General features: G+C 35.5%; 1 protein-coding gene across 5 annotated transcripts in view; it reads right to left on the reverse strand.

The window, feature by feature from the left end:
- Positions 1-19,741, reverse strand: part of CCSER1 (coiled-coil serine rich protein 1) — a 1,392,355-nt gene that overhangs the window by 713,863 nt on the left and 658,751 nt on the right. For all 5 annotated transcript variants that reach the window (XM_043871183.1, XM_043871185.1, XM_043871184.1 and 2 more), the window contains one exon: positions 6,735-6,818. In XM_043871183.1, the coding sequence (XP_043727118.1) occupies positions 6,735-6,818 (84 nt within the window). The remainder of the gene's footprint in view (positions 1-6,734; positions 6,819-19,741) is intronic.

Below are 19,741 nucleotides of genomic sequence, written 5' to 3' on the forward strand. Positions count from 1 at the left end.
AAAGATGATACTCCAAGTAATTGTCAGTCAAAAGAAAGCAATAAAGCTACACTCAAATAAAACAGACTTCAAGACAAAAAGGGTAATGAAAGAAAAAAAATGGATAATACCTAATCATAAAGGGGACAAGTCATCAAGAAGATGTAACAAATAATATATATGCACTCTATATATGAGCATCAAAATATGTATAAGACCTTTTCAAGAGCAATTTAGAGCAACACAATAGTACAAGGGGACTTTAGACAGCTCACTCACAACAATGGATAGACAAGAAACAAGAAAACAATCAACAAGAAAACAAGAAACAATCAACGAGAAAACAACAGCTTTAAATGTCAGGCTAATTGAGTTTGATAGATTTAAACAGAACATTCCATCTAAATCCAGCAGAATATACTTTCTTAAACTATACATGGAATCTTCAAGGGTAAGACTACATGTTGAGACACAGGTTAACAAATTTAATATTGAAATCCAGCATCTTTTCCAAATACAATGCTATGAAACTAAAAATCAACTATAAGAAAAAGTCTAGAAAAATCATAAATAAAAGAAGACTGAAAAACATGCTACAGAACAACTATTGGGTCAATGAAGCAATCAAGGAGAAATAAAAATACCTGAAGACAAATGAAAATGAAACACAGCATGCCACAATCTATGAGGTGCAGCAAAAATGATGAGAGGTTAACAGCAATATAGGTGTACATCAAGAAACAAGAAAAATCTCTAAGCTAAACAAGAAACATAACTAAAGGAACTAGAAAAAAAAACAAATAAAGCCTCAAATGTGTGGAAGGAAGGAAATAAAGATCAGAGTGAAAATGAATGACATAGAGACTAAAAGGACAATACGAAAGATTCAAACTAAGAGCTGGTTCTTTGAAAAGATTTACAAACATGTAGCTAGAGCCATTTAGAAAGAAAGCAAGAAAACACTGGTAAATGCAATCAGAAAAGAGGAGAAACTTTAAGATATCTCAGAAATACAAAAGGCTATCTAGAGTAAGTGAACACATTCTTAGATTCATATAACCAGGACTGAATCATAAAGAAATGGAAATATACACACTGAACACTAGTACAGAAGTTGAAACTGTAATCAAAAACCTCCCCAAAAAACAAAAAGCCAGGACTATACAACTTCACAGCTGAATTCTATCAAACATTAAAAGATTTAATACATATCCATTTCAAACCTTTCCCCCGTCAAAAAAATAAATAAATAAATAACGCTTTGAAAAGGAATTCAATCTAACTCATGTTACCAAATGATATTAATATCAGACAGACACATAAAAATTATAGACCAGTATCTCCAATGAATATAGATGTAAAAGTCCTCAACAACATATTAGCAACCTAAACACAATAACACATTAGAAGGATCACATGACAGGATGACGTAGGATTTATTCCAGAGATGCAGTTTAACTTCCACTAAAGAAAAACTAAACTTAAATGATACACTACACTAAGAAAATGCTAAAAGCCGTATTGTCTCAGGAGATACAGAAAAGCATTTGACAAAATTTAAATACACATTTGTGAAAAAAAAAACTTTCAATAAAGAGATTATAGAAGGAACATACTTCAACACAATAAAGGACATACATGACAACCCCACAGCTAACATTATACTCAATGGTGGAAAACTGAAGCTATTCTTCTAAAATCCAGAATAATCCAAGTATGACTATTCTCACTAACTCTTATTCAATGTATTATTGAATCTAGCCAGAGCAATTAGGAAAGAAAAAATAAAACACATTCAAACAAGAAAGGAAAAAGTGAAATTGCCACTTTATAGATGATATGTAAAGAAAAATCATATCATCTTTACAGAAAACCCTAACGACTACACACACACACACACACACACACACACACATGAATAATAAATGCAATAACATTGCAGGGAACAAGAGCAAAAATCCTTTGTACTTGTGTATGTTAACAATGAGTCAGCAGAGGACAGATACTACACATAGGAATAATACACCCAAGATATTAAGAGAAATTCAAGACACAAATATAAAAGATATTCTGAGTTCATGAACTGGCAAAGCTAACATCACTTCTTGGCCTTTTGACTAAGATCAAGTGTAACACGGGGGCTTTCCACATGGCACAGTGGTAAAGAACCCACCTGCCAATGTAGGAGACTCAGAGGACGCAAGTTTGACCTCCACCTCAGTCAGGAAGACCCCTGGGAGGAGGAAATGCCAATCCACTCCAGTATTTTGTCCACTCCATGGACAGAGGAGTCCGGTGGGCTACAGTCCATGAGATCTCAAGGAGTTGGACATGACTGAGACACTGGGCACAGCACTGCTTTAGATTTCATGGACATTTAAACAATCTACAGATTCAGACCGCAATACAGATCGCAATCTATCAAAATCCAAAAGACATTTCACAGAAATGAAATAAAAATCCTAAAATTTGCATGGAACCAAAGATGACCCCAAATAGCCAAAGTAATCTCAAGAAAAAAGAACAAAGCTGAAGTTATCCAACTCCCTGATTTCAAACTACTGCAAAGCCATAGTAATCAAAATAGCATGGTACTGGCAGAAAAGAAAAAAAAAAAAAAATCATAGATCAATGGAGAATTGATCTCCAGAATTGAGAGCCCAGAATTAAACCTATTTGTGTATGGTCACAATTTATGACAAAGCAGAGAACATATAATGGACAAAGGATAGTCTCTTCAACAAATTTTACTAGCAAAAAAAAAAACCACAAAAAAAACTAGAACCACTATCTTACACCACTTAAAACTCACAATGGATTAAACAACTGAATGTAAGACCTAAAACAATAAACTCTACAAGAAAACATAAGCAAAACACTGACATTAGATCTAGCAATATCTTTCCCTTGCCTGAGAAGACATAACAAGAAATAAGAAGAAAAATAAACAAATTGCACTACAAACTAAAATTCTTCACATAATGAAACCACCATCAAAATGAAAGACAGCTACTGAATGGAAGAAGTTTCCAAATCATATAACCAATAAGGGGTTAGCATACAACTCAATATCAACAAAAAATCCAATAAAAGATAATTGGTAGAGAAGCTGAATAGACATTTATCCAAAGAAGACATTCAAATAGCCAATAGGCACATAAAAAGAAGTTCAGTATCATTGTTTACTCGGGAAATGAAAATCAAAACCCCAGTAATTTATTATGCCACAACTGTTAGAATGGTTATTATCAAAAAGGCAAGAAATAACATTGTAGACAGGATGTGGAGAAAAGGGGGTCTTTCCAAACTGTTAGTAAAAATGTTAAGTTGGTACAGCTACTATGGAAAATAGCATGGAGATTCCCACAAAAAAATTAACTACCAGGCTCCAGTTATCCCACCTGAAAGCAGCTTTTCTGCCCCTTTCCTGCTTGCCCATTTTTGTGTCCCTCTAACCTTAGCAGAATCAAATTATAGGAATGAGATTACTAGGCAATTTATCTTAATTTCTGCATTCACACTATGCCTTGTCTAACCTGTTGATTCTTTTCTTAGATAAAAAGAATGAAAACCAAAGCAGTTAAAAAAAATCAGGAACTCTCTACCATGGGCTCAGGACACAATTCTACCTTTTCCCCAGATTGCTCGCTTTTCTAATTATAGCACCTTTCCTTTCTACTGACACTTGCCACTCAGATTATCAGCTTTCAAGCTGTGAGCAAACAAACCTGAGTTTGGTAATACCACCTCTGGGTATTTATCCCAAGAATATGAAAACACTAATTAAAAAGATGAATTTCCTCTTATGTTCACAATAGCCAAGATATGAAAACAGACTAAGTGTCCATCAAAGGATGAATAGAGAATATATGGCATATGTACACAATGGACTGTCAGCCATATAAAAGGATGGAATCTTGTCATTTATAACATGGATAGACCTTAACGGTGTTATGCTAAGTAAAAAAAAAAAAAAAAAATCAGAGAACACAAATAGTATATGATTTCATACGTGAGGAATATCAATAAACTAAGAAACAAAGTTAAAACACACAAACACACACAAAAACCCTAACACACCAAACGGAGAAGTAAATGGCAACCCACTCCAGTATTCTTGCCAAGAGAATCCTGTGGACAGAGGAGCCTGGTGGGCTGCCGTCTATGGGGTCTCACAGAGTCAGACACAACTGAAGCAACTTAGCAGCAGCAGTAACACACCAAACAAAAGCACATATAGATATAGAAAACAGAGTGTTGGTTACCAGAGGTGAAGGAGCTGTTGGAGAGGGGAAAATGGATACAGAGAATCAACTGTATAGTGACAGACGGAAACTAAATTTTTGGTGGGGAGGACGCTGTAGTCTATACAGAAGCAGAAACATGATGTTGTCCACATGCAAATGTAAACTATTATATACCAATGTGACCTCAATAAAAAATAAGTTTAGAAAGTAATATAAAAACATTTATTTTGCCCCGAGGCTCTTTAGTTAGGGCTTCTAACTTCTTTAAACCCCTGAAAATATCAAAGTGTGACTAAATAATTATAAAAAATATAAATAATAAAACTTTATTGAATATAAATTCCATATTGGTATAATTACATATTAGTTTGATTTATAGTGTATATATAGGTAAACTGCTTATGATAATAGCAGTGGTTAAGAAATTAGAAAAGCATAATAAACAAAGCTAAACTAAATTATTACAGATTGTGACTACTATAACAGCATATAGGACACTGGTTTCTAAAATGTTTTCAAATTTATACTTTATCTATTTAAATTTGAAAAGTTAAATTCAATGTATACTTTGTCAAAATGTCACAAGTTACTTATCAGAAATACTAGGACCTAGTATTCAATGGATTCAAGTGGCTTATATTACTTTGATGTGACTGTCACCTTGTCCATGCTCCAAGTCCAGTTCTAATGATGATTTTTAACAATGTTTCTTCTTCCTTAAATTTCTAAGTCATCTAAACACTTTTTTATTTAGGCAGGTTTCCTTAAACAAACAATTTTCAAAAGTTAACATTGCCCTCTGGGAAACTATTTAAGATGACTATGTAAACTGCATGGCACAAAATTAAAATGGTACCTTGACAGTTACCTAAAAAAATTTAGAAGCTAAGTCAATTTTTAGTAATTCAAGTTTTTTAAAAAAGCAACACCTGTGTCTCATTTTACTAGATTAACCAACAGAGGACATTTTTGGAAGGAGGGGTACTAAATTAATTCTAGCTATGTGACAAGGGCTCTAGAGGTAATCATTTTCCTTCTCATTTCATTCAATACATAAAGATCTGATTTCTTATATATTTCTTTCTTTTCAATGTAGGTGGGGAAAAATGAACACTTTTTTCTCCGTTAATTATCCAAAACAAGCATTCTCTGACAAAGCACAAACATTTTCTGCTGTGTTAAAACTCATAGTTCTCTGCATCCATCCATAAATATCTATATGTTTTTCTTAAACTCAAAGCTTAATTACATAATATATAATTATAAGGTTATATATAACAATGTTTTGTGTTATAAAGTTTATATTATAAACAAATTTATAAAAGGTTATTCCCAGTAATGTAAGATATGCTTCTTTTGTCTGTAATGATTTACTATTTTAAGAACTGCTTAATGCATTTTCTGAAGTGATAATAATAAGCTCATAGGACCGATGATCAGCATTAAACCCAGTCATGAAACCACAATCTAAAGGTCAAGTGTCAATAAAACTGTCATCAGTTGTCAAGGGTCAATAAAACAGTCTCTAAATTTGTCTGCTATCTCACTTGTATGTTCTCAGAAAAGTTCTCAGAAGCGTGATGGTCTATAAAAGTGTTTTGTCATTTAATTGTATTTAATAATTACATAATACATCACTGTTAAAGTAGTCAAATCTCAATATCATAAAGAACATTACTGACTGGGGTTTGTTTTCTCGATCTTGGATAATAAGTCAGGGCCTCTTATTGTATGTCTATTTTACTGGCATTCTTAAGAACTCAATTTTTTTTAAAAAGTTCTCATTACTTTCTCATTTTTGTTTTGAAGAATTCTTTATTTCTATCAGATGAAATGTGTTATATTACAAAATACTATTCATCTATGTAATATCATATTTGTTGACTGCACATACTTTAAAAAATAGTGCCCACTGCTATTCTTGTTACCTACCAAACATGCTTTCATGTTATAAAACTACGATTTAATATATCTGTGATGTCACATCTTAAAAAAAAAACAGAAAACATGAACTACAATATCATGTTTGTGTATAGCTTTTAGATAATTGGGGATTTATATGTCTTTATTAACAAAGTCTCATTAGGTTAACAGATGTTTGGTACCCTTAAGTAAAATTTGCTTTTGTCTGCAAAATTATTCAGTACTTTACTTCATATTACATGACTGTGTCTCTAGGTATGGCAATATGGACTTAAGTCTTGCACTTTACAAAATAAAATGTGGCCTTAGTCTTCACAATTTTTGACAGGTACACTTGAAATACCTAATTCTGGGTCAGTAATCTATTTCTGGAATAATATAAAGTTTAATACATATTATCAAACATTCTCTTTTCAGAGCATCAAATCTTCATTATTGTAGGATTATAAAATTTATAATCAAATTGAATCATCAACAGTTTATAAGTCACTAACAATTTTAGTGTTAATAAATAAGTTAAACTGTTTAGAGCAAACAGCCTTGCAAGGAAAATACACCCAAGGGACAAATATTGTTCACACTTACCAGTTCTTCCTGAAGCTGGGAAATTAGTTCATCCTTCTCCTTCAGCTGCAGCTTCAGCATTGAGCATTCATCTTTCATTATATCCTATAAAAACATCAAAGAGACAGCATAATAGACTTAGCCCTTTCCCTTCACTCTTGATAAGAAAGGTCAGTTGCATGCAGTGGGAGGTAACTGCATATGACTAATAAAACAAAGTTCCTCTACAATCTGACGTTTTCCATAATACACTATGTTTCAAAACAAACTAATGCATTCAAATATATTATGCTATATATGGTATATATGCACATTTTTCTGATAGATAACAAAATGGACAAAGGGAAATCGGACTAAGAAAGAAATCAGGGATTCATCCTAAATTCTGTCCTCCTATTCTTGTGCATACATAATCAGTGGGATAAAAATAATTATACTTCAAAAGAGATACTTTATCATTTTTTCCTGTTATGATTAAATATTCTCAAACAAATGGCTGTACCATGGCCTTTATCTTTAATGATAGCTCTGTAACATATTTCCCTTTCATTAGAGCTCTGTCTTTGAGTATTTAACCTCGTCACTCTGCATGAACCCTCAGTAACAGCCTCTATGTATAGAGTACACCCACATCTGTGACCTCTGTTATTCTACCCTGGAAACTCACTTACAAATACTTGATCTAAACCTATCTTCCAAACTACAGCCCACAAACGTAATTATTTACTGAGCATACAATCAACGTCCTATAGACATTCCTACTCAAATTTCATCATCTTCCTATTTCAAAACTTATTTCCATTTATCCCTCCCATTATCTTATTTCTAAAAATAGCCAGAAAAGCATCCCATACTCTCAGCTCATCCACAATCTGATCCCAGTCTGGTACCCAATTCTTTGATCTCAATCTTCTAGGTATTTCTTAGACTCACCCCTTTCTATTTCTCATGGATTTACTCTAGGTATCCATTGCTTCATATATGACTTACTGCATTAAGTCTCTGAACTGGTTCTATGTCTATCACCTTTCCCATCTGCCAGAGAAATTTTCCTAAATGGGAATTAATTACATCATTTCTTAATGTAATAGCTAATCATTTCTTTCAGAGGGAAAAAAAAGTCAAAACTCCTTAGCACAACATATGGTGCCTTTCATTCTCAACTTCTTGCACATTTCTGGAATGGTATGCTTTCACTGCCAACTTTTTTATAACCTGTGCTCATTCCTACAGAATAAAGCTGCAGAACATAGTTTCTTTCACGTCTTCTTGCTTTACACATGCGTATCTCTGGGCTGTGATGCTTCCCTCCCCCACAATTTCTCATGACATAGGAAGCATTCCAAACATTATTTCTTACTCTGGGGGGAGCTTTCCCTTGTTGTTTATGTTTCCCTTGAGCATGAAGTCATGTTTCATAGTGTCTAAAGCACACATCATTTCATATGACACTAGACACTTCAAGGACTGTTTGCTCATTTCCCTAACCCACTTGAGCAGATCTTTATCTGAGATGACAAGGAAGAACACAGCTAATGAATTAGAGAAAACAGTATTTGTTTATTCTAGTTCTTATGGTGCTAATTTCTACTTTTAGTCTAAGCAATACAGAATATACGATTCAAATTTACTAATACCTCTTTTCATTTTCAGACAGCCAGTTGACTGGGAGACGCTAATTATCTCTGTCACTTTTATTTCATAGCGGCCCTGTCTCTTCCCTAAATCATGGGCTTTCATAAAACTTATACTCATCATTTTAATATTTATTTTCACAGAGTCTAAATGCTACATGTTATAATGCTAATGGTAAAAAGGCTTAGCCTGCTTGAAAATGCAAAGAAAAAAATTGCAGGCTTACAGGTAGGTAATAAAATCATGTCTCTTAGAATCAGATGTATCTAAGGGCAAATTCTGGGTACTTCACTAAACTCTCTTTGTGGCTTCCTGCTCATTAATTAACTTCTTTGAGTTTCATGGACATTATGGTGGAGATTGATAATATGAGACCATAAACTCTGACAAAAACTCTACTGCTTAGTACTTATATTCCCATATTTCCAGTCTTGCCCAATACCTCACTTAAGAAAAACTAACTCGCTTCATAAAATAAAATATTATCACCTTTACTCTAGGAAACAAATATTGAGGTAGAGTTAAGGGTTGTTGTTTTTTTAGGAAACAAATATTGAGGTAGGGTTAAGGGTTGATGTTGTTTAAATGCTAAGTCATATTCAACTTTTTTGCAACCCATGACTGTGGCCCACCAGGCTCCTCTGCCCATGGGATTTCTCAGGCAAGAAAACTGGAGTGGGTTGCCATTTCCTTCTCCAGGGAATCTTTCCCACCCAGAGACTGAACCTGTGTCTCCTGCATTGGCAGATTCTTTACCATTGAGCCAACAGGGAAGCCCTGAAAGTGACAAAGATTTACTAAAAGGTTTAAAAGATATATTAAAGAATAAAGCTATGTGAAAAGAAAAGAAGAATCAGAATTAGGGAAGGGGAACAGTGGACCATGATTCATACCTGACAAATCCTCTAGCAGCTAAACCAGAAGCTCCAACTCCAAGACTGCCTATGAGAGGAATGCCCTGTGGAAGGAAAGTGGGTGGGTTCACCTCCCACTCCCTGTTCGGTCATTGGTTGGGAGCTAGATCTCAGCTGCTAGTAATCCATTGTCTCACACCACCCAGTGTTGAGCCTGACTTCAGCTGGAGGCAGTTAGCTAACTACAGGAGTTGCAGCTGGGGAGTGAGTCCTTTATTGAAAGGGAATCTGAGCCTTAGCCTGAATCTACTGTTTTTCAGTTGAATGTTAGCAACAATACTTTTGTATATTAATTGATATTTTGTCAATGAATTAATTTAAAATGAAGATTTACCTATATTGTGGCTAACAGAAACTGTAAACAAAATTATTTTCCAAAAACAAGCTGCCTTTACACAATTCTCTGATTTCCCCCCAGCTCTGGAAAGTTTTTTCAAGAAGTTCTTAATCTCACAGCTTTAAATCAAGTAGGTGCTAATATACCATTTGCATTTATCTAAGGAATAACACATATTAAAACACATAAATTTAATTTATCACATGACATCAGAAGCCAAAGACATTATAAAAGTCTTCTCTTTATCAATGACTTTGCAAATGAATCTTGGCCGTCTACAGTTCTGTTTTTAGTTGTTATATGTACTTTGGCAAAATTCATAGATGTATCTGTCTAATACACAAGATGAAACCTTTAAACAATAGTTACTTAAATGAAATCTACTCTCAGATTAATCAAAATTCCCTCAATATTCTCACTATCTGTGCAAAATTCTGGGACATGTTTGATAGGATGTTCTATTAAGTTAGAAATTCTCTTGGTGTATACAAGTACTAGATTTTAATACTCTTGGTTTTTAAAATAATGCTATTAACATCCATTAACACAGGCTAATGTAACCAATTAACCTTACATTAATTTAAGTGCATATTACTTATGAAAATATATAATTGAATAATTATGGCATCCTTTGTTTCTCAAGTATAACTGATTCTAGGACTAAAATCAATTCTATATTTCCTAATTCAATAATTATTCATAAATATGGAACTTAGAACATGGTGGATTAAAGGGGTTACAAATCCTTTGCTACTATTCCAAATGAAAGATGGAATCTAACATTCTCTCCTTGGATCTGGGTTGGTCTTATGGCCTTGCTTGACCAGGTGAATACAATGGAAGTAGTTCTGTGTGATTCTCAGGACTAGATCAGGTTTCAGTTCCCAGGATGGTCTCTTAGAATGCACTCTCAAGTTCCTCCCTTGTAGAAAGAACACAGATCAGTCATGCTAAAAAGTACAAATTAGGCTTTTTACTTTGTACTTTGTCAGGCTTTTGTACAAAGTACTTTTACTTTGTACTTTGTCAGGCGTTCTCTGACAGCCTCTTAAGGACACACCCAGCGTCAGCAGCATCAACTCTCAATCCTGAGAGTGAGCCATCTACATACCCAGCCTAGTGAAGTCTTTAGACCAAAGCTCTGACCAATATCTCACCATATCTGTCAGAGCTAAATCATTCCCAAATTCCTGATTTCTAAAATTGTGAACAAAATAAAGGTATAGTTTTAAGCCATTAAGTTCTGGGATGATTTGTCATAGAGATCATCAGAACATATGGAAATATTAAATTATTACAATTAGAATTAGTATAAATTATGACTCGTAGGTATATAAAATATATACAGCTAATTTTAAAAATATTTTGTGATTTAAAGTATGATTTTTGTGATTAAAGTTATATTTACTGTAACTTTCAAATTTATTTCATGTATAATATAAATATATTCTCAGTATTTAACCTACAGGAGAATTAAAAATACAGATGTAATAGTTTCTTAAAAATTATCTTATTTTATACTTTTATTTTCTAAATTTGGAAAATTAAAGCCAGATACATGAATATTTGGTTAATTTGCCCCAAATTCATTTAGCTGACTTCAGTCCCATATATTCCTATCATTTATTTTTGCCTGAATTAGAATCACCTCATTGTTTTGAACATGTATGAATAGAAATCAAGTTCCAAGAAATTAAAGGCAAGCAGATACTGTAAATCACATCAGAAATTATCTTATGCTGAAATTAGAAATGCAATTAAAAAATCAAATAACAATTTCTAACTCATGAATCTTCACATAATTCCTCAGGTAAAATTATAAACATAATTCTTGACTAATATTTACAAAAACATGTAAAAATTAGTACTGAGTCATCATGACTCTCTATTTATAGACTTTTGGTCCTTTCTCTGGAGGGCTTTATTTTATGACTTACAAGCTGTTCCCTCATTCTTATAAGTGGAAAGGTCAAAAGATTAAAAAATAAAGGAAGCAGACAATTCTATCAGAGTAAACAAGGACAGATTGTTATGAACAAGTGAAAACAGAGAAAAAAGAAATAGGAGTATGGTAGGAGAAGACAGAAGGAAAGAGATCAGAAAACAAAAAATATATAATAATTGACAATGTATTTTGCAGTTCTACCTAAACACCTGACCTCATGTAATCGTTATGCTAACTTAGCATTAAAGCAGCATGTTACCTGCAACAACTGGGTAGCTACTGAAATAAACCAGTGCAGGCATATAATCATCTACACAGAGTTATAACAGAGCCTGCTTTTCAAATCCTGAAAGCAAAGTCAATAAAAACACCACCCTAATTATTTAGTTTAAAATAATTTTTAAAATATTTTATAAGTCATTTCAGTATCAACAACTGCTACATGATGCTACAAAATTTTCTTTTCATAAGCATTCAATTTAAAAAGATTCTAGGGGCTTCCATGGTGGTCCAGTGGTTAAGAATCTGCCTTGCAATGCAGGGGACATTGGCTTGATCCCTGGTCTGGGAAGATCCCACATGCCACAGGGCAACTAAACTCGTGTACCAGCTACAGAGCCTGTATTCTGGAGCCCACGAGCAGCAACTACTGAACCCATGTGATGCAACTACTGAAGCCTGTATTCCTAGAGCCTGTGTACCACAACAAGAGAAGCCACAGCAATGAGAAGCCCTCACACCACAACAAAGAGTAGCCCCTGCTTTCTGCAACTAGAGAAAGCGTGCACACAGCAGCAAAGACCCAGCACAGCCAGAAGTCAATAAATATTAAATAAATGTATAAATATATATTCTAGATTTGATTTTATAATGTCATTGACTTCAGAGATGAACTAACATTCCATTGAATATTTACAAAAACATTGTGTTTTTTTAAAAATATTGTTTACATTTTTGTGTATGGTGTTAGAAAGTGTTCTAGTTTCATTCTTTTGCAAGTGGTTGACCAGTTTTCCCAGCACCACTTGTTAAAGAGGTTGTCTTTTTTCCATTGTATATCCTTGCCTCCTTTGTCAAAGATAAGGTGTCCATAGGTTCGTGGATTTATCTCTGGGCTTTCTATTCTGTTCCATTGGTCTATATTTCTGTCTTTGTGCCAGTACCATACTGTCTTGATGACTGTGGCTTTGTAGTAGAGTCTGAAGTCAGGCAGGTTGATTCCTCCAGTTCCATTCTTCTTTCTCAAGATTACTTTGGCTATTCGAGGTTTTTTGTATTTCCATACAAATTGTGAAATTCTTTGGTCTAGTTCTGTGAAAAATACCGTTGGTAGCTTGATAGGGATTGCATTGAATCTATAGATTGCTTTGGGTAGAAGAGCCATTTTGACAATATTGATTCTTCTAATCCATGAACACGGTATGTTTCTCCATCTGTTTGTGTCCTCTTTGATTTCTTTCATCAGTGTTTTATAGTTTTCTATGTATAGGTCTTTTGTTTCTTTAGGTAGATATACTCCTAAGTATTTTATTCTTTTTGTTGCAATGGTGAATGGTATTGTTTCCTTAATTTCTCTTTCTGTTTTTTCATTGTTAGTATATAGGAATGCAAGGGATTTCTGTGTGTTAATTTTATATCCTGCAACTTTACTATATTCATTGATTAGTTCTAGTAATTTTCTGGTAGAGTCTTTAGGGTTTTCTATATAGAGGATCATGTCATCTGCAAACAGTGAGAGTTTCACTTCTTCTTTTCCTATCTGGATTCCTGGATTAAAGATCTAAATGTAAGACCAGAAACTATAAAACTCCTAGAGGAGAACATAGGCAAAACACTCTCCGACATAAATCACAGCAAGATCCTCTATGACCCACCTCCCAGAATATTGGAAATAAAAGCAAAACTAAACAAATGGGATCTAATGAAACTTAAAAGCTTTTGCACTACAAAAGAAACTATAAGTAAGGTGAAAAGACAGCCGTCAGATTGGGAGAAAATAATAGCAAATGAAGAAACAGACAAAGGATTAATCTCAAAAATATACAAGCAACTCCTGAAGCTCAATTCCAGAAAAATAAATGACCCAATCAAAAAATGGGCCAGAGAACTAAACAGACATTTCTCCAAAGAAGAGATAGAGATGGCTAACAAACACATGAAAAGGTGCTCAACATCACTCATTATTAGAGAAATGCAAATCAAAACCACAATGAGGTACCATTACACACCAGTCAGGATGGCTGCTATCCAAAAGTCTACAAGCAATAAATGCTGGAGAGGCTGTGGAGAAAAGGGAACCCTCTTACACTGTTGGTGGGAATGCAAACTAGTACAGCCACTATGGAAAACAGTGTGGAGATTCCTTAAAAAACTGGAAATAGAACTGCCATATGACCCAGCAATCCCACTTCTGGGCATACACACTGAGGAAACCAGATCTGAAAGAGACACGTGCACCCCAATGTTCATCGCAGCACTGTTTATAATAGCCAGGACATGGAAGCAACCTAGATGCCCATCAGCAGATGAATGGATAAGGAAGCTGTGGTACATATACACCATGGAATTTTACTCAGCCGCCAAAAAGAATTCATTTGAACCAGTCCTAATGAGATGGATGAAACTGGAGCCCCTTATACAGAGTGAAGTAAGCCAGAAAGATAAAGAACATTACAGCATACTAACACATATATATGGAATTTAGAAAGATGGTAACGATAACCCTATATGCAAAACAGAAAAAGAGACACAGAAATACAGAACAGACTTTTGAACTCTGTGGGAGAAGGTGAGGGTGGGATGTTTCAAAAGAACAGCATGTATACTATCTATGGTGAAACAGATCACCAGCCCAGGTGGGATGCATGAGACAAGTGCTCCGGCCTGGTGCACTGGGAAGACCCAGAGGAATCGGGTGGAGAGGGAGATGGGAGGGGGGATCGGGATGGGGAATAAGTGTAAATCTATGGCTGATTCATATCAATGTATGACAAAACCCACTGAAATGTTGTGAAGTAATTAGCCTCCAACTAATAAAAAAATTAAAAAAAAAAATAAAGTAAAAAAAAAAAATATTGTTTACATAGCAACACGAAATTTTAAAAAGGCATAAAAGGTGTTCAAAAGGTGTTCAAAGTAAGTACCTTAGAATGTATTTCTAAGTATAGAAATCAAATAAGTAAACAGCATTATCCCTTGACATAATGGTATATTGGCTATCTTTTGATTTGGAAGTGTTACTCTTAGGAAATTCTACTTCTTACTGACCCACATCACTCAAGATAATAATAATAATACCTTAAGCTAAGGCCTTCTAATTTATAAAACATGGGCTTCCTTTGTGGTTCAGCTGGTAAAGAATCTGTCTGCAATGAGGGAGACTTGGGTTCGATCCCTGGGTTGGGAAGATCCCCTGGAGAAGGGAAAGGCTACCCACTCCAGTATTCTGGCCTGGAGAATTTCATGTACTGTATAGTCCATGGGTTGTAAAGAGTCGGACACAACTGAGTGACTTTCATTTTCCATGCATAGAATCTTGTTTTACTGTCAGAACTTTTGGTGACCAGTTATTGAACAAAATGGTACATTTCCTAGGATAAGCAGGGGGCAGGATAAGCAGGGCTTTGTTCATAGAAATGAAGCAGAGAAGACGATTGTATAAAAGGTCAAATTAAATGAAACCATTAATGAATAATACCAAGACTGTTAAGTTGTGTACATTAGTCTCTTTACGGAATACATTGTATTCTGATAATTTTTGAAATAGTTAAAAACATTAGCCTCCACTGAGAAAGTTGCTATTTTATTAAGTTGGTGAAAGTAATTACATTTTGCATTGTTGAAATTTGCCATTTAATATTGTAATATATTCTTACATAAATGTGGTTATGTTATACATAAATTTAATGCACATTTCTCCCTTCATGTTTTTTTTGTTAATGACATTACTTGCTGTTTATTTGATATGTATTATAGACTATGGGAAAAGATGTTAGACAAAAAGCAAATTTGAGCTATTTGAGTTCAAAATGGGTCCTAAAGCAGTGGAGACAACTCACAACAATACATCTGGCCCAGGAACTGCTAAGGAACACACAGTTCAAGAAGCTTTGCAAAGGAGATGAGACCCTTGAAGATGAGGAGGATAGTGGCCGGCCATCAGAAGTTGACAATGACAAATAGAAAGTAATCATCAAAGCTGATCCTGTTACAACTTCAGGTGAAAAAGCTTGATAAGTGGGTGCCTCATGAGTTGTTTTGAAGTGTAATCTTATTCTAAGCAACAACAACGAACCATTTTTAGACTGGACTGTAACGTGCAACGAAAAGTGGATTTTATACGACAACTGCTGATGATGGCCAGCTCAGCGACTGGATTGAGAGGAAGCTCCAAAGCACTTCCTAAAGCCAAACTCGCATCAAAAAAGGGTCAAGGTCATTGTTTGGTGGTCTGCCGCCTGTCTGATTACAACTACAGCTTTCTGAATCCTGGTAAAACCATTATATCTGAGACGTATGCTCAGGAAATCGATGAGGCGCACTGAAAACTGCAGCTGGCCCTGGTCAGCAGAAAGGGCCAAATTCTTCTCCGTGACAACGCCAAGCCACATATCACACAGCCGATGCTTCACAAGTTGGGGAACAAAGTTCTAACTCATCTGCCACATTCACCTGACCTCTCGCCAACTGACTACCACTTCCCCAAGCATCTTGACAACTTTTTACAGGGAGAGTATTTCCACAACCAGCAGGATGCAAAAAATGCTTTCCAAGAGTCCACTGAATCCTGAGGCATGGATTTTTATGCTACAGGAATAAATACACTAATTTCTCATTAGCAAAAATGTGTTGATTGTAACGGTTCTGATTTTGATTAATAAAGATTATTTGAGACTAGTTATAATGATTTAAAATTTATGATCCAAAACCACAGTTATATTTGCCCCAACCTAATAAAACAGTTCCATGAGACTATGGCCTTGTCTTTTCCAAGTTGTTAGAGTCTGCTTAGATTTACTTTACTATATTAATAAGAAAAAACTTGAGTTGCATAACTTCTAATATGTAAGATCTTCTACATCTTACATAGTTTTTATTATAGAGTAAATAGAGAATATTAACCTAAGTCATAATCCTTACAAAAAATATTTACTCAAAGTTTTTATTACTCTGTTCTTTGTTTCACACAGTGTTTATGGTGAAAATTAAAAATTAAAAAAACAAACATTTGTATTTCATTTTCTAAAGCCTTCTTAGAATGATAATATTTTGCGGGTAGAAGGATGAAAGCAAATTTCTCAGTGTCCTAATGAATTATAATAAGCATGACAAATTAGTTTCTTGATCTCCTAAACCCATGGATTTCACCAACATCAATTATGAATTACACTTAAGACATAAATATTTTTACAAACTCACCAACAATGAGCTTCTCAACAAAGGAAGTCAATAAGTGATGATGTTCATTTGTTCTACTGTACTCACTTGGTATGAAATTCTTCGGGAAATCAGTATCTTTAAGAGGTCTTGGGATTGTCTGATGCCAGCATTTTTTTCTTTCCTCACAGGAGGCAAGCACATTTGTCACATTACACTTAAATTTCTTAAAGAAGGTAAGCAATTGTGGGAAGGTAAGTGACTCTTCCCACAACATAGATTATACAAGAAAAAAAAAAATGGCTAAAATTTGCCTGTAAGAAGTTCCTTTCCATTATGAAGGCATGCTTACTTGTTTTTCATGTTTTAGGAAAGGCGTAGAGGACATCCTATCTCTCAGCATCTTGACTAAACTAAGAGAATTATGTTTGAAATTAACTATGAACTTCCCCGGTGGCTCAGACAGTAAAGAATTGGCCTGCAAGGCGGGAGTCCTGGGTTCTAGCCCCGGGTTGGGAAGATCCCCTGGAGAAGGAAATGGCAACCCACTCCAGTATTCTTGCCTGCAGAATCCCCATGGACAGTGGAGCCTGGTGAATTACAGTCTATGGGTTGCACAACTTGTGTGGCTCATGTGTCGCACAAGACTCTTGGGTCTGAAAGAGTCAGACACAACTCAGCGACTAAGAACACACACGCAGCACATAAACTTTAGTTGCTGGGAAGAAAAAGTAATAAAATGCATCGAACACACGCCATTCCTCACCCATAACTGCATAGTACAGTTGTTTCAATCATTTTGTTTTAAAGGCTATTTTGACTTAGTTCTGAGGTCTTGGCTAGAGGCCGTTAGCTCCCCTCTTCAATAGCTGAGTAAGACCATACTCCAAACACTTCCTTTATCGGGTCCTCATACTCCGGAGCCATTAGGTAACAGCCCCATCAGGCCAAGTACCAGGCAACTAGAGACAGCCTCCACACCCTAGATTTCTTGTAATTATTCAAATTAGCCAGTCCTTAGGGAGTGTTGGAAACCCTGCCAATCCCGTCCTGCCTGCCGTATATAAACTGTGCTCTTTGGCTCCAAGTCACCATTACCTGGCCCCCAGCGGGGCAATCTTCTCCATGACTCTGCCTGGCAGCCTTCTCTCACTTGAAAGGCTAAGTTACAAAGAGTTCTGTCTCTCATCTGAGTGTTCGTGTGTCAGATCCAAGGTCCCACTATCAAAAGAATCTTTAAATCTCATAAAACAATGCAGGCAGGAGCTGGCTGCAGGCCTTGGGTACTCTTTTGCCATTCTCCTGAGATAAGGTAGCTGAGATGGCTCTTGGACCCTGGACATTTATGAGGGCCCAGAAAGAGAAGAAGGACAGTGGGGATAATATTGGGTACTGTCTGGCAATGGATATATATTTTTTTGCACAATAAAGGTAGAGAAAGGTTTTTCAAGTTGTATATAATATTAAAGAGAGTAAAAACTAGAGAGATATCCCTAATATTAGCACATCTCAGAAATGGTACTATCTCATTTTATAGGATGCTGAATTGTGACAATGATAAAGAATACAGAAATAAGTAATATTGTAAGGATTATTTTTTCAAGAATTCTGGCATAATTGTAAAATTCTGGGTAGGAGAACAAAGAGAAGGCTTCAATGTAGAGCTGTACAGGAATCATAGATAATGTGACTCAATTTAAGCAGCAGTTTCAGGCAGTCTGGGAGGTCAGAAGACTAAGCTGCAAAAATGCAAGGAACATTAGCTGAAGCTACAGATCACAGCTACAGAACATAAACTAATATTGGATAGTAAGGAAAGGAGTAAAGATCATGCTCTGTTCTTTTTTAGAGCACTAATGGAGAGTAGGGCTTCCCAAATGGAGCCAGTGGTAAAGAATTTGCCTGCCAATGCAGAGATGTGGGTTTGATCCCTGGTAGGGGAACATCCCCTGGAGGAGAGCATGGCAACCCACTCCACTCTTCTTGCCTGGAGAGCCCCATGGGGCAGAGGATCCCGGTGGTCTACAGTCCATAGCTGCTGCTGCTGCTGCTAAGTCACTTCAGTCGTGTCTGACTCTGTGCAGCCCCATAGACCGCAGCCCACCAGGCTCCCCCATCCCTGGGATTCTCCAGGTAAGAATACTGGAGTGGGTTGCCATTTCCTTCTCCAATGCAGGAAAGTGAAAAGTGCAAGTGAAGTCATGTCCGACTCTTAGTGACCCCATGGACTGCAACCTACCAGGCTCCTCCATCCATGGGATTTTCCAGGCAAGAGTACTGGAGAGGGGTACCATTGCCTGCTCCATACAGTCCAAAGAGTAGCAAAGAATTAGGCACAGCTGAAGTGACTTAGCATGCATATATGCAGTGGACAGTAACAGCATGGAGTAGTATCTTCAATTACTCATTATATGTACATTGTAAAATGGGAGTCTTTAAGACATGAATTTGGGAAAAGAAGCAGTTTCAACTTACAGAGTAGATATAATTTCCAATGGTTGCTTATGTACTGAATGCCTGCCTACTACACCAATTGCATAATTAACCGGCATTAGAAAAACCAGAAAAGATTTTGTAAATTAAGGGAAGATTTAGATTATCATTAAGCAACAGTATATTATCTCAAAAGCTATTGTCTACTACAACACAAAACTTACAAATCTATCAGTGTTTTTTCATATTACCTCTTGTTGTCACTCAATCAAAGCAGAGAAGATTTGCATTTGAGTCATTGCTGTGTCACAATTTAGCCATGGGGCCCTGATAAATCAATTACTAATAACAGAATTAGGGGTTTCCCAGGTGGCTCAGTGGTAAGGAA

This window comes from Cervus elaphus, chromosome 17 (assembly GCF_910594005.1).
Source record: "Cervus elaphus chromosome 17, mCerEla1.1, whole genome shotgun sequence".
In the NCBI taxonomy this organism is placed as follows: domain Eukaryota; kingdom Metazoa; phylum Chordata; class Mammalia; order Artiodactyla; family Cervidae; genus Cervus; species Cervus elaphus.